This window comes from Haliaeetus leucocephalus, unplaced genomic scaffold (genome assembly GCF_000737465.1).
Source record: "Haliaeetus leucocephalus isolate CR32 unplaced genomic scaffold, Haliaeetus_leucocephalus-4.0 Scaffold76, whole genome shotgun sequence".
Classification (NCBI taxonomy): domain Eukaryota; kingdom Metazoa; phylum Chordata; class Aves; order Accipitriformes; family Accipitridae; genus Haliaeetus; species Haliaeetus leucocephalus.
The window spans coordinates 1,940,119-1,954,244 of NW_010972512.1; the positions used below are offsets into that span (position 1 = coordinate 1,940,119).

Consider the following 14,126-nt stretch of genomic DNA (forward strand, 5'->3'; position numbering starts at 1 on the left):
TCGTTGATGGTCGGGTGCTGGTCAAGGATCCTGGAAGGCACAGACAGACCTCGTGTGGGGCTTGGGCAGTGGGATGGGCAGCACCGGGACATGTACCTGTGGTCCTGCCAGGGTGCTCACCGGTGCTGGGGCTGAAGGCCGTAGAGTGTGTGGTCAAAGCGGGTGTTTGACTTCCTCTCCAGGAAAAAATTGCTGGCATTTTGAGGCAGCAGGCTGTGGAGGAGCTGCATGAAGCGGCTGAGGTAGGAGAGGTCAAAGGGGTACCCGCCATCCGCCACCCGGTGCAGTACCCAGGTCCCGCGCTTGGTGCTGAGGAAGACCTGGGAGGAAGGAGAGGAGAGGTCGTGGCATGGCAGCATCGTTGGGACAGGGCTGGGCCCCCGCTGTGCTCCTTGGACGGGGATGGCAGCACGGCTGCTGGACCACAACAGCCACCCCCATTGAGAGGGGATGGGGTGCTCATGGATGGGTGCTGGAGGGAGGGGAGCCTGCAGGGGGTGGAGGGGGGTTGCTTGCTGCCCTCTGGGGTCCAAATAATAAGCACCCCAGCCCTGGCAGCTCTCCCAGCACACCTGCTTGGCTGCGTGGCTCAGCTCCACCGCAATGTCGATGCCTGAATTCCCGGTGCCAACCACAACCACCTGCTTCCCTGAAAAGGACTGTGGGCTCTTGTAGTCCCGGCTGTGCAGGTACCAGCCTTCAAACTTTTCCAGCCCTGGAAGAGAGAGGGAAGCTGTGCTGGGCAGGGATGTGGGTCAGGGGGTGGCTGTCTCCCTGCTTGGACTGCTGGTGTGTTTTGGGGACAGGCTGGGACCAGCATGACCAACAGGAGCAATGGAGCACTGGGATGGTGCCCAGAGAGGTGGTGGCATCTCCAGCCTGGGAGATGCTCAGTGTGGCCCTGAGCATCCTGCTCTGGCTTTGGGACTGGCCTGGCTTGGAGCAGGGCTTGGACTGGATACCTCCACGCTCCCATCCCAAAATCCTTCTGCAGTTCCTGCCTGGTGCCAGGTGCTGGGAGCAGAGAAGCAGCTGGGGTCTGTGCCATCCTGCCAGACCCTGGTGACAGTGTGCTCCAGCCTGTTCCCCACCGAAAGAGGGTCTCCACAGCTGAAAGCCCTGCAGGCATTTTTGTCTGGCACCCAGAGGAGGGGGCTACCATGAGCACCGACCTCAAGCTTTGCCGGGGAGCTGGAGAGCCCAGTGGGTGTGTGGCCAGCAGCTTGGGGAGGCTGTCTCTGGTGGGAGAGGTGAGCTGGCAGCGGTGACACCTGCCAGCAGTGCAGTTTGGTCAGGCACTGATGGCATGGCAAGAGCCACCAAGGACAGACCGTCAAGATGGGTGGGATAGCAACGTGCTTGTGCAATCCCATTTGGTGCGTTAACCTGTGGCGGGATTTTTGGCAGTAGCCAGAGTGGGGTGGGGGCTAAGCTGGTGAGGAGGGTGGTCCCAGGGGTGTCAGGGACCAGGCGAGTAGCCCGCGGGGCAGTACCTGGGAAGGTGCTCAGCGGGAGGTGTGCCTCAGTGTGGTGCCCAGTGCACACCAGCACACCGTCGAAGACAGCTGCCTCCTGCTTCCCCTCGCTTTCCGTCACCACATCCCACTGGCCCGTGGTGGCGAAGTCGGGGCACTTGGACACGCGGCACACGCTGGTCTGGGTGTGGGGGGCAGCAGGCATCAGGCACCCCGTGCCTCCCAGCCCCGCCGCCGCCCCCCCAGCTCCCCCCGGCTCTCACCCTGAAGCGGATGTGGCGGAGCAGGTCAAAGTGCTGGGCGTACGTTCGGAAGTACTCCATGATCTTGGAGTTGTGCATGTAGTTGGGGAAGTCCTCAGGGATGGGGAAGTCGCTGAAGCACATCATCTCCTTGGAGGTGTTGATGATGACGGAGCGGTAGATGCTGGCGCGGCCCTCCTCGGGACGCTCCTGCGGGAGCAGGACACGGCTCGGTGCTGGCCGGGGACCCCAGGGCTGCCTGCCTGCCTGCCCTGCCTGGTGCCTCGCCATGCCTGTGGGTGCAGGATTAAGCCACGGGTGGTTGTAGCACCCGTCCCTGGGCCCAGCACCCTCCCGCGGGTGCGACTGCCCACCCCACAAAACAGAAGAGGAAGCTCTGGGTTGGTGGGGGCCATGCAGTGGTGCCAGCGGGTCATGGCGGGGGTCTTGTGCCTCAGTTTCCCCACTCCCACCCCTGGCCCTGATGAGGCGGCACGTTCCCAAAGCTGCCTGTGGAGCCGTTGCCCCGGTTGCCACATCCTGTCTCACTGGTTGCTGAGCCGGCTCGTGCACTTCCAGCTGAGTGGCTGCTCTTGCTCGCCGGGTCTCTGCCCCGGCAGCTGGGTGCTGCTGCCCTGGCTCTGCTCCACCAGCCCATTTCTGACCCACCATAGGCAGAACCAGTGGACTGTAACCGAGTCACCCCAAACCCCATGCTGGCATGGTGTGGTGTGTCCCCTGCTCGGCTCTCCCACATGCGTATCAGGGCATGGTGGGAAGGCTTTCTTCTTGTCGGTGAGTCCCCTGGGGAAAAGTCAGCAGCCTCATTAGGTGAGGGCAGAAATGAGCTCTGGGGCTTCCCCCATAGCAGGGAGGGTCAAGGCACAGAGGAGGCAGCACTTGGTGCCTCTGTGTGGGCAAGCAGCACAGAAGCAGGGGGAAAAGCAACCAGGACTTCCAGGGAAGGGCTGGGCAGGACAGGGAGTGGGACAGCCAGTGGGGTCAGATGGGACCAGGATGAGTAGGAAAGGGCTGGAGAGGACTAAGAGCAAAACAGCAGGGGAAGGGATGGATGAGACCAGGAAGGGAGGGATGGGAAGGAGGAAGGCTGAGCTGAGGGAGCAGTCCCTGGGGTAGGGTCCTTGGGGAGGGTCGATCCTGCTGCTGGTGGGAAGGAGACGGGTCCCATGTGGCCGGCACACCAGCTGGCACCACGGGCACCTCCCGCTGCCGTAGCAGTTTATCTTTCTTTTGGTTTTCCTTGGAAACCTGCCTGCTGCATGCATGCAAAGCAGGGGAGCGGTGCTTCATCAGCTGCCAACGACCGATCCCAGTCCCGTCTGGCCTGCTGCTGCAGGCATGGCACAGGGCTTACCTCAAAGCGCCAGAGCCCCCCGATGTCCCCACTCCTCTCGAAGCAGGTGGGTACCAGCCCCTCATCCAGGCAGCATTTCAGGGCGCACAGGCCAGAGGCACCGGCACCGATGATGGCTACTCTCCGGGCAGCCATGTCCTGCAGTGCAGTGGTGGCAGGGATGCTGGCAAAGCTTCAGCCTGGGGCAAAACACGCTCGGAGGGGTGCAGAGCCTGGCAGGTCACACCGGGGGGGATGTGCAGTGCTGCTCGGTTGGGGATGGCTGTCCCCATGCTTCCCATGGGCGACTGAGGTCAGGTAGGGTGTCACAAGATGTGTTTCTTCCAGACATGATCTACAGGTTCTCCCTGCTGCCATGCCACACCTCCTGCCCACGCCTGCCCTCTCCAAGGGGCTTTTTAAGTTCTGTAAGTGCTTAACGATGCTGACGCAGCCCGGGGGACATCCTGGGCACGGGGGATGAGATGTTGCTGTGCTCCAGATTTTGACAGGTCATGGCGTGGAAAACAAAACCGGGGGGATGCTCAGGGCACTGGTGGCTGGCAGCTGTGCCAGACCTAACTTGTGATGGCCTGGACCCCCTGTCACCGCTCCGGGTCCCCTACCCACCCAGCCATCCTCTGGAGGGTCTGCATGCAGGTGATGGGGGTGGCGCTGCGCTGTGCCACTGTGACCACCATGACTCGCTCCGGCGGTACACGCCCTGGGCGAGGCCGTTTTGCTGTGGATACGCACATGTGCATGCATGTGCATGCAAGTGTGTGCATGCAGCCTGTGCTGCCGCGGAGCTGGAGCTGCGCCGCTGGCATGAGGCCAACTCAAACCCATGTGTGTGTCCCCAGCACGCAGGGCGACGTGGTAGTGTCAGTGATGGGACGGACGCCTGGCTCTGTTTAACATGCTTTTATCCAGTTAGGAAGTCTGCTGTGCCTTTGCTACTTAGCTCTCGTGTGAGTGTGCCAGTGGCAGCTCACATGGATTATAGGCGACAGGAAAGCTGGTACGTCCCTGCTGCATCTAAAGCGCTGCCTGAGGGGGGACTAGAGTTTATCCTGCATGTGGGCAGGTTTCCTTGTCCGTCCCTGGCAGCAGCTCCCTGGAAGGAGTTGCAGAACAGGCACTGAGGCATTATTTCAGCAGCCAGGGAGGCTCCACGCACCCAGAGCTTGCAGTGTGGCCACAGTGGGGCTGTGCAGGGCAGGAGGAGGGCTCCTGCCAGCACTGGGATGCACAAGCTGCTGCAGGGCATGGGGGGGCTGGCCAGCTCTCTGGCACATCACAAAGCCTCCCTTCCGCACTTGTAGGGCACCTACAAGTAAGCAAAAATGATGGCGAGGATGGCCATAGCCCCAACCAGCTTGAAGAAGAGGGGCATGGCAGGTCCTGATGCTTGCTTCTCCACATGCCGTGTCTGCAGGGGCTTGATAATACGCTGCTGCTGGGTGAGGATGGCCTCCCTGGCGCCTGCCCACTTGCCCGGGCCCTGCAGGCGGTACTGGTACGGTGTGCAGGGCCCAAAGGCCACCTCCAGCGCCAGCTTGGGGTCGGTGAGGAAGAGGGCGAGCAGGTTGGGCTTGACCCCCACCTGGCAGGCGAGCTCGTCCATGTAGGGGATGTAATCCACTTGGATGGTGTGCCGCCGGCTCCTCACGTACCTGCGGGCAGGGAGGGCAGAGGGGTTTGGCACGTGGGTGCGGGGGTAACAGTGGCGGGGGCAATGCCTGCACAGGGTCTTTACCGCTTGGCCATTTTCTCCTTGGTTTGTGCGATGTCAGCCAGCATGTCAGCGGATGGTGGCAGGTCCTGCAGCCCTGGGGAAGAGGAGGCTGTAGCTGGAGGGGGGGGCTGTGTTCCTGCCATGGTCTGGTTGGCTCTGCAGCCCAGCCTGGCCTCTGCTTGCACTTGAAAGCCTTTGGGGCTTCGGGGACGTGCCACCACATCAGGAGCAAAGCGGGAGGCATGGACAAAGAAAGTAATGGCAGGAAAGGAAAGGGAGAAGGTGGTTTGCAGGCAATGGGACCTGTTAGTGGCCCCCGCGAGATAAGATGAGTGCAAGGCTCGTTGCAAAATGCAGCGCTGTTTTTTGTCCCCATGGAGAAGCAAAAGGAGGATAAAAAGGTGAGTGGAGAGAGACGGCATACAAGGGTATGCCACCAGCTGAATAACTCGGGCTTGCCCTGGCTGGGGGAGCCCAGCTGCATCCCCCCAAACTGCCTCACTTACCCTTGAAGACACGGGTGGCCCAGCGACACTGGAGCTCAGAGATGGGCATGATGGCACCCAGAGGCTGGATGAGGCCGATGAAAGCCAGCGTCGGCTTCTCCAGGTCAGGGGGGAACATGAATTTGTAGAGGGGGATCTGGTTCTCCACCACCTTCACACAGCCTTCAAGGAAGGGGAAGGAGAAGCTGTATCCTGTGGCGAAGACCACGGCGTCGATGTCTTCCCTGGTGCCATCCTCGAAGATGGCAGACGTCTCTGTGAACTCCTGGACGTTTGGCTTCACCAGCACCCTGCCTGAAATGATGCGGTTGGGCAGGTCGTCGTTGATGGTCGGGTGCTGGTCAAAGACCCTGGAAGGTACAAGGAGCCATCAGGGTGCTGGGGTGGGGTGTCTCTGCTCCATGTCCTGCTCCAGCCACTGCTCCCTGCTCTGGGGATGCTCAGCCCCAGGGATGCTCATCACAGTGGATCTGGTCCCCCAGGGATACTTGGCAGCTGCCACTGCAATGGTGCCACCAAGGGTCCCTGGAAGGGGCAGCGATGGCTTCCTTGAGCATTGCCTGAGCACAACACAGCTAGTAACTAGGTTTCCAGGGCTAGTGCCTTGGTCCCAGCCCAGGCACAGGGAGCATGGAAATGGCCGAGTGGGGCTGGACACGGGGGGAGGCAGAGGGTCCCTCCTGGGCAGAGGGAGTGTTTGCTGGCACCTGTGCTTTGGCTTCAGTCCGTAGTGCGAGTGGTCGAACCTCATGTTCAGCTGCTTCTCCATGAAGCTGTTCACCGTGGACACGCTCAGCAGCTTCTTCAGGAATGTCTTCATGCGGGTGGTGAAGACGATGTCTATGGGGTAGCCCTGATCTCCAACGCGGTTGAGGATCCACGCTCCCCGGCGGGTGCTGAGGAAGACCTGGGCAGGGAAGTAAGCATTGCCTTGTGAGCACTGTGACAGTCCTGGGGGGCTGCCCTGGGGGGGACATGTCCTTGCCCCAGGATTGCTGCTCTTCGTGCTGCCCAAGCGCTGGGCAAAGACCCTGAGGGCAGAGAGAGCAGGTGGTCAGCAACTAGCAGGAAGAGGTAGGGAAGAGCCACAGGGGCAGCCCCAGCCTGGGGCTCGGGGATGGAAATCAGGGTATCCGTATGGGATTGAGTCTTGACTGCCACCACTGTCTGGTGGCTGGGATTGGCAGGTTCCAGCTCTGCCAAATGCAGCCGAGTGCAGGACAGAGCAGTGGCTGTGCCAGTGCCTTGGTCCTGGTGTTCTCGTGGAGCCAGCAGTGTCCCATGGGGGGCTGCCCTGCCCACAGGGACCCCACTCCTGCTGCTCACCTGCTCGGCCGTTTGGCTGATCTCCACGGCCAGGTCTGACCCTGAATTCCCGATACCGATGACAACGACCCTCTTGTCTGTGAAATCCCGAGCTTCCTTGTAGTCTCGGCTGTGGAGGTAGCAGCCCTTGAACTTCTCAATTCCTGTGGGCAGGGAGGAGGGATGCTTGGCTTTCTGGCGCTGGTCTGGAGGGTCACCTCCTCAAAAACTGAAGTGGGGATGCTCCCTGGCCCTGCCAGACCACTCCTGGGGAGCATGGGAGCGCTCCTGGAGCCGAAGCAAGGCAGGGAAATGCTGGGGCTGGGAGGAAGAGCAGCAGGGAGAATAGGGGCTGCCACGGCTGAGCTTTCTGGGGTCTCTCCTTGTGCTGGGGTGTGGGGCAGTACCTGGGAAGGTGCTCAGCGGGAGGTGTGCCTCAGTGTGGTGCCCGGTGCACACCAGCACACCGTCGAAGACGGCCGCCTCCTGCTTCCCCTCGCTTTCCGTCACCACATCCCACTGGCCCGTGGCGGCGAAGTCGGGGCGCTTGGACACGCGGCACACGCTGGTCTGGGTGTGGGGGGCAGCAGGCGTCAGGCACCCCGTGCCTCCCAGCCCCCTGCCACCCCCCCGGCTCCCTCCCCGGCTCTCACCCTGAAGCGGATGTGGCGGAGCAGGTCAAAGTGCTGGGCGTACATTCGGAAGTACTCCATGATCTTGGAGTTGTGCATGTAGTTGGGGAAGTCCTCAGGGATGGGGAAGTCGCTGAAGCACATCATCTCCTTGGAGGTGTTGATGATGACGGAGCGGTAGATGCTGGCGCGGCCCTCCTCGGGACGCTCCTGCGGGAGCAGGACACGGCTCGGTGCTGGCCAGGGGCAGTGGTGGGGAGGGATGGCCGGGGCTGGTGTGGTGGCCCTTTGCTTGGACCCCCTGCCCTCAGCCTTGCGTCCAGGACCCTGCTGTGGCCGGCTGTGTGCTGCCCCACCAGCCGCTACTGATCCCTGGCTGCCGCAGTGCTGAACCCCAGGCGGACATGTGGCTGCCAGGGTTTACCTCAAACCTCCAGAGCCCTCCGATGTCCCCGGTCCTCTCGAAGCAGATGGGCTCCAGCCCCTCTTGCAGGCAGGCTTTGATGGCGCACAACCCGCTGCTGCCCCCTCCGATGATGGCCACCTTCTTCGCCATGCTGCCCTCCACCACCGGGTCTCTGCCTGGGGACAGTACCGGAGAGTGGGGCTGAGAAGCGAGGGGTGCAGCTGTGCCAAATTTTGGCCCTGTGCACCAAAGAGGTCCCAAGTCGAGAGGCAGCCCCCAAAAAGTTTGTCTGGGGCTGCGAGGCAACTGCTATCCCCACCCCAGCAGGGACCTGGCCAGTGCTGGGGTTTTATACCATCATGGTGTTGCCTCTGGATGCCATGGGGAGAAATGCTACCCAGTGCCAGGGAGCCACGAAATCTCCCTGCCTACGCCAATTCCCAGCGATGGATGTGTGCGGGAGTGCTGTGCCCTGCCGCGGGGACGGATGGCTCCCTCCCAGGTGGGTGACGGCCCGTCCGCCTGCCCTTTGCCCTCTCCCTTCCCCGGGGAGAGCCCTGTCACGCCTCAACCGACCTGTGGCCATGGGAGCGGCAGCCAGGGAAGGCCGGCGGCAGGTGGGGAGCCGCGCGAGGGTCTCTGGTGGGTTGCCCCAATCCGTGACGCCGAACGGCGGCCTGGCTTTATGGTGCGCAGCAGTGGTGAGCAGAGCCTCCCCCTCCGTCACTCCTCCCACGCAGCCAGGGAGAGGAAGCCAGAACCCAGCTGGCTCCCGGCCGCCTGCTTGGCTTTTCCAGCAGCGGCTCTCGCCACAGCCTTGGACAGTGGGGTAAGGAGCCGTCCCAGGCGCCTTGCTGGGCACCCCCATGTGGGGACACTGTAGGGACATGGGCTCGCAGGAGGGGCAGAGACGCAGCCAGTCCCTGTGGTGTGCATGCTGGGTAAACAAATGCTGCTGTGAACTTTTACCTCTGCGACTATCAGGATCAGCCCAACCCTGTTTATGCTGGTACCCACAGACACACGCAGCTCCGGCTGCTCTGGTGGCACCTGGCACCGCATCACCCGTGTCCCCCGTGCCCCTGGGCTGGGCATGTTGGCACAGCATCCCCATAGCCACAGCACATTCCTGGGCTGTCAGAGTTCTGGGGCCAGTGGGATCCCAGCGCGAGGAGTACTGCGCTGCCAGGGTATCGCTGGTGCTGAGGTGATGGGACTGGTTAGGAAAAGGCTCTCCCTGGCAGCAGGAGGCACAGACCAGGTGGCTTGGGAGCACGCTGCTGGCTCCCAGCACACTCACAGCCAGACAGCCCCTGGGGACTGCAGGGAAAATTTACTCCTGTGTCTGGGGAGCTTCGTCCCAGAGCTGAGCAAGGCTCAGGGCTGCGGAGGGGCCAAGCTCTGCAGCTGAAGTGGTTTTAACCTTCTAAAACTCATAGTATGTTTACAGTAAGTGTAATAATGCTCTTTTTGTCCCTCGCTGTTGGCAAGGGCTGATCTCTGCCTGGAGCAGAGGCGCCAAGCTGCCAACACACACTCTGTGCCTGCCTGTTGAAAAGCATCAAAAGCATCTCTTACCAGACAAGGGGATCGGCACGGGGACGGTGAGGAGGCAGCACTGGCAGTGCTACCCTCCCTGCTCCACTCGCAGCTGGCTTCTGGCTCTTTTGCAAGCTTTGCAGGGACTGCCCAAGGGTAACAGGTACAGTGGACTTCTCCCAGCTCTCAACCCTGCTGCCGTGCTATGAAACCTGTGTGCACCTTACCTTCGAATTTGCCCTTCTCTCTTGGCAGCTACAAGAGGCTGCACAGCCCTGGACTTTACCCCACTGTGTGTGGGCTCATGGCCTGGCTGAACCGCGCCGTCAGGCACAGGGGACTGTGGAAGTGCACCAGGGTCAAGCCATGGGCATTTCAGTCAAGACCGGCTTGTTGATGTCTGTGGGAAAGCCATGGTCCCCCATGCCTGGCAAGCACCCGGGATGTACAGTATGGTGTGCAGCGCGTGCAGACACATCTGCTCAGGGGTTCCACAGTGGGCAGAGGTGCTGCGAGACAAACTGAGCAGAAAGCACCAGTCTCCTCCTTCCTATCAGCGGGCTGGCACCCATGCTTGGAGGACCAATGACAAGCACAAGAGGAGACCAAAAGTCTTGCTGGCAGAGGTGAGAGGGGGGTTAGTTTGTGCTTCTCAGCCTGTTACAGAGGCTCCTTATGGTCCCCTCCTGCCAAGGACAAGTAGTCCTCTATGGAAAGACAGGGTACCAGGGTAGGAGAGCCAGCCTGCCCGGAGCACAGGGAGCTGTGGTGGTGGTTGGCACAGCCAGGGCCTTTTGCTGCAGGAGGTACAGGTAAGGCTCAGCTCCTGGGGCTGCCCAGCAGCCTGGGTGAGGGTGAAATGCTGGCTGCTGGGCTATGGGGAAGGGGCTTGCTCTGCAGTATGCTGTCAGCAGCACTGGTAACATGCTGACAAACAGGAATTGCTCTGAATGCACTGTATCCCCCAGGAGACTGAAAATCCTGTGGAGGGGAAAAGGAGCTGTGAAGCTCTGCACAAGGGTTTCAGGAGCAGGCTGCTGCTGGGAGCTGCTTCCCACTACCCGCTGTCTTTGAGATGATATGGATGGACCAAACCCTCGGTTGTACCATCCTTTCCCCATGGCACCGGGAGCCAGGTGCCTGCGTCCTCATTGCTTAAGGTCTGGCCTCAGTAACTGAATCGGGAGCAATAGGGAAGAGATGCTTTGTTTAGGAAGGCAGAGCTCTTTATAAACCTGAGGACAGACCCCAGCAAGTCCCCTCCAGGCAGTTGTTATGGAGCAGGCTTTGCAGGGCATGCTCACGACAGCAACACGATCAGTGTATTTACAGCATACAGATACATGGGCGATTGCAGAGAAATATCTGCAGAGCCACAGCTACCACATACACCACGGGCTAATACAGCAGGTGCCCAGCAAGAGCATGCAGATTCACAGTATCAGCAGTCAGCTGCCAGATGAATGTGCGGAGCCCTCCCCAGGCTCTGCAAGGACTGTTTTTTTCACCGAAGAACAGTCAGTGCAGCTGCTTGGCCAGTGCACACCCTGCCTGACAGCCCATTGGGAGGGCAAGAGAGCACCAAATGTCTAAGTGTGGGCCCAGGAGCCCAACACTGCTAGTGTTGAAGTCTTGGCTGGATAGATGGATGGGGTCTAGGATGTGAGTTCAAGTCCCAGTATCCCCTCCCTGTGCGTGCTTAGAAAACCAGGTGCACGCCCCCCTCCTTTGGGAGGGACCCAGCCATCAATGGCTCCAGAGCGCAAAGAGGGCAGGTGCGCTGAGAGGGGACAGCCAGCAGTGCTCCACCACGCTGTACAGCATGTAACCCAGCAGCAAACCAAAGAGCACGTCCGTCATGTTGTGCCTGCCCAGCATGACCCTTGAAATGCTGACGATGAGAGCCCAGAGCACCACAAGGACCCGGAGCGGGACGGCGAGCACGAGGTGGCGCAGAATGAAGCGGCAAACCAGAGCAGCTCTGGTGGCGTGGCCTGACGGAAAGGAGTACTTGTCCACCGATATGGTGACGAACATGTCCATCTTGTTGTGGGTGGGCCGTGGCCGCTTGACGAGCCCTTTCACCACTGCTACCAGCACAAGATCCAGCAGCAATGCTAGGAGACAGTAACAGTGAGTGAGCAAGGTTTGTTTTTTGTGTGGTTCCCCCCCGCCTCTGGAAAACAAGGCAAGAATCAAAGCAAAGCCATTAGCTAAGAAGAAAGTAGTTGGCTACAAAAACCTGCCAAGGTTTGTATCCCATGGCTACAATACCCAGGTAGGGAGAGCATGGCACTCATCCAGCACTTGGCCTTCTCCAGTATGAGCACATCTTCAGTCTCTGCTCTTGCTGCACACAGCCCTCATGCAACACTAGACCTTCTGCCTACCACAGCCAACAACAGGGCTCTGCCTGGCTTGCACCCAAGGGCTTTTCTTTCTGCGTAAAATCTGATCTCACCATGACTCAGGGCTCAAACTGACTCTTAATCTGAAGGCAACAGAGGGGTTAATACTCCCCACAACCCCCTTCCTGACCGCTCTTGCTGACTCAGCATTGCTTTGCCTACCCTCTTGGCTGAGGGTCAAACTGACCTGGGTGAATGATCAGCCCACTTCAACCACCCGGCCATAGCTCAGTGTGAGGGGCTCTGAGCTTGTGTGTGGTGGTGCCAGGGCTCCTGCAGCCTGGCTTCTCCCTGCTGCTGGGGGAATTAATGCCAGAAAGTTAACCACACTTTTGTTTTCAAATAATAAAAATATTTTTTAATAAAGCATGATTTAAATAACGGTGGCTTGTCCCCAGAGAGCTAAAGGCTGTTGCAGTAGAAGTCAGATGCAAAGCACCCGAGAGAAGTGTTCAGCCAGTATTTGGCAAGAGCAGCTTCTCATGTAGGGCAGAGGGTGCCTTCTCCATCCCCACTAGCTTGGCTAGCACAGTGCTCACAGCCAGGGCTACTTCCTCCAAGAAAGTCTTGTGAGTCTGACTTCTGCTTGTCCTAAGGCTCGTTTCTGGACACCAAATCTTTCAGTCACTTCAGTTCATTCCCTTTGGTTAATCATTTAAGAACAAATATTTGTTCTTTCTCCCACAGGCAAACCTAGTTCACTTGCTTTTTCTCTTTTAACGTACGGTTTGGGAGATTCAGCTTGGACGTCAGGGAACACTCCTTTTCTACATGGGTGCTGCAACCCTGGGACAGGGCTCCAGACAGGGGGGTGACTCTGGCCCAGAGCACTGAGGCAAAAGCCCTCGTGCTGTGAGAGACCTCCTCAGAGCAAAGGTTAGACTGGAGGCCTCCAGGTCCCATCCCACAGCTCTGCTCTGGGACTCTAATTTAACTATGTGCTGTCAGATGAAAAAGATGCACAAAACCATGTGTTTCCCGCCAAGCAAATTTCAATTCAAGTGATAAGTGTGAGATACCAATTATCTGCAACTTAATAGAAGACTAAGAACTAGGAACCTGAAAAGGTCTGTTGCTCCAGAGCTACTACAGTTTCTAAATGAGCAATAATGAAGAATCTAAGTATGCCTAATAGGACAGGATGCTGGGGGGGGAATATTACACCACGCAAGATTAAAATGTGTGCTCTAAACCAAGTTTCCTCACTGGCTTGTACAGATGAATCTGTGCAGGTACTGACTGCACGGAGCCCAAGGGTGCAGACGTCTGTGTGCCAGAGCAGCTTTTTCAGGGAACGGGCTGGTGTCTCAACACTAGGCAGCTGAACCTGGAATGCGCTGTTCTGATAAGCTAAAGAACTAAAAGAGAAGCTCCCCGAAAGCTTTGTGCAACTGCGGGAGCAGTTTAGCGGTCAGGAGTTTCACACTGTGTGGTTGGAGCTGTGACAGATGAGCCATACCCCTGCCCCCACACCCTCCTGCCGCAGGGTTACTCGCTCTGGTACCAGGCACCCCAGATGAGCCTGCACCAGTTACTCAGAATCAGCTGGCTCCCTTGGGGCTGTAGGAGGCTGAGGTTTACTCGGCTCTGCCCCATCCTTCAGGTCCCATCCTCCCCCCTCGGCTCAGGCCAGCCCCTGCCTGCAGAGCCTTTTGGTGAGCCCCCAGCCTCACCGAAGAGCAGGTTGAGCAGCACCTCCCTGGCCGCGGAGCTGTCGCTCTGGCAGAGCCCGTAGAAGGTGCCGAGCAGCCAGGGAACGCCGTGCCCCGAAATCTCGATGACCTTCATGAGGGGACGCGCGCTGCCCCAGGCCGAGCCCTCTCCAGCGCAGACGCCCAGGCGCTTGGAGGCCCAGAGGTCGATGGCGAGCAGGGAGCTGAGGGCGATGCCCAGGAAGGAGGGGTTCAGCTTCATGCAGTCCTCCTCGGGCAGCGGGGCCGCGGCGGAGCTGCCCGGCTCCTTGCGGCGCGACGGGCTGTCCGGGGCGCCGGGGCTGCGCTGGCTGACGAGGGACAGGAACTCCAGGCGGCTGCTGCCGCTGCCGGTGCGTCGCTCGCGGCTGCTCCGGGGGCTCGGCATGGCGAGAGGAGGCTGGCCTGGGAGAGGTCGGGGCTGGTCACCGGCTGCCGGGCCTGCTCTGGCAAGGGGACCCGGGCGAGCCGCCCTGGAGGGCCCGGGCCTGCTTCTCCCCCTCCCCGCAACCTCCTACGGGCCCCGCTGCCTGCGAGCCCCGGGCCTGTCCCCGCGCCTCCCGCCACCGCACCTCCGGGGCCCAGTTCCCCCCTTCCCGGTGTCTCTCCGGTGCCCGGGACCCGCCCCGCTCCCCCGGTACCAGGAGCGGTCCCGGCGCGGCCCCGCTTCCTCTTCCGCCGCCCCCCGTGACGCAGCCGGTTGCCATGGAGCCACGACGCCCGCGGGGCGGGGCTGCGGCGCCCCCTGGCGGCGAGGAGGTCCCTCCCCTTCCCTCCTCCCTCCCGCCGCGCCCCGGGGCGGGGATCCGTGGGCACGCCCCTCCTCCCTC

The 14,126-nt window shown here is 60.5% G+C and overlaps 3 protein-coding genes across 3 annotated transcripts; all 3 read right to left on the minus strand.

The window, feature by feature from the left end:
• Positions 1-116: 116 nt before the first annotated feature.
• LOC104840308 (dimethylaniline monooxygenase [N-oxide-forming] 5-like) lies at positions 117-3,227 on the minus strand. Its single transcript, XM_010581150.1, has 5 exons — positions 3,093-3,227; positions 1,739-1,927; positions 1,494-1,656; positions 573-715; positions 117-320 (listed from the first exon to the last, which is right to left on the minus strand). The coding sequence occupies exons 1-5, from the start codon at positions 3,225-3,227 to the stop codon at positions 117-119; spliced, it is 834 nt and encodes a 277-aa protein (XP_010579452.1).
• A 1,174-nt stretch (positions 3,228-4,401) lies between these two features.
• Positions 4,402-7,808, minus strand: LOC104840313 (dimethylaniline monooxygenase [N-oxide-forming] 5-like). Its single transcript, XM_010581162.1, has 8 exons — positions 7,677-7,808; positions 7,274-7,462; positions 7,028-7,190; positions 6,642-6,784; positions 6,023-6,222; positions 5,316-5,665; positions 4,831-4,903; positions 4,402-4,747 (listed from the first exon to the last, which is right to left on the minus strand). Exons 1-8 carry the CDS (start codon positions 7,806-7,808, stop codon positions 4,402-4,404), a joined length of 1,596 nt encoding a protein of 531 aa, XP_010579464.1.
• A 3,066-nt stretch (positions 7,809-10,874) lies between these two features.
• On the minus strand, positions 10,875-13,684 carry PPAPDC2 (phosphatidic acid phosphatase type 2 domain containing 2). The gene is made up of 2 exons (XM_010581175.1): positions 13,279-13,684; positions 10,875-11,314 (listed from the first exon to the last, which is right to left on the minus strand). Exons 1-2 carry the CDS (start codon positions 13,682-13,684, stop codon positions 10,944-10,946), a joined length of 777 nt encoding a protein of 258 aa, XP_010579477.1. The 3' UTR covers positions 10,875-10,943.
• Positions 13,685-14,126: the final 442 nt, after the last annotated feature.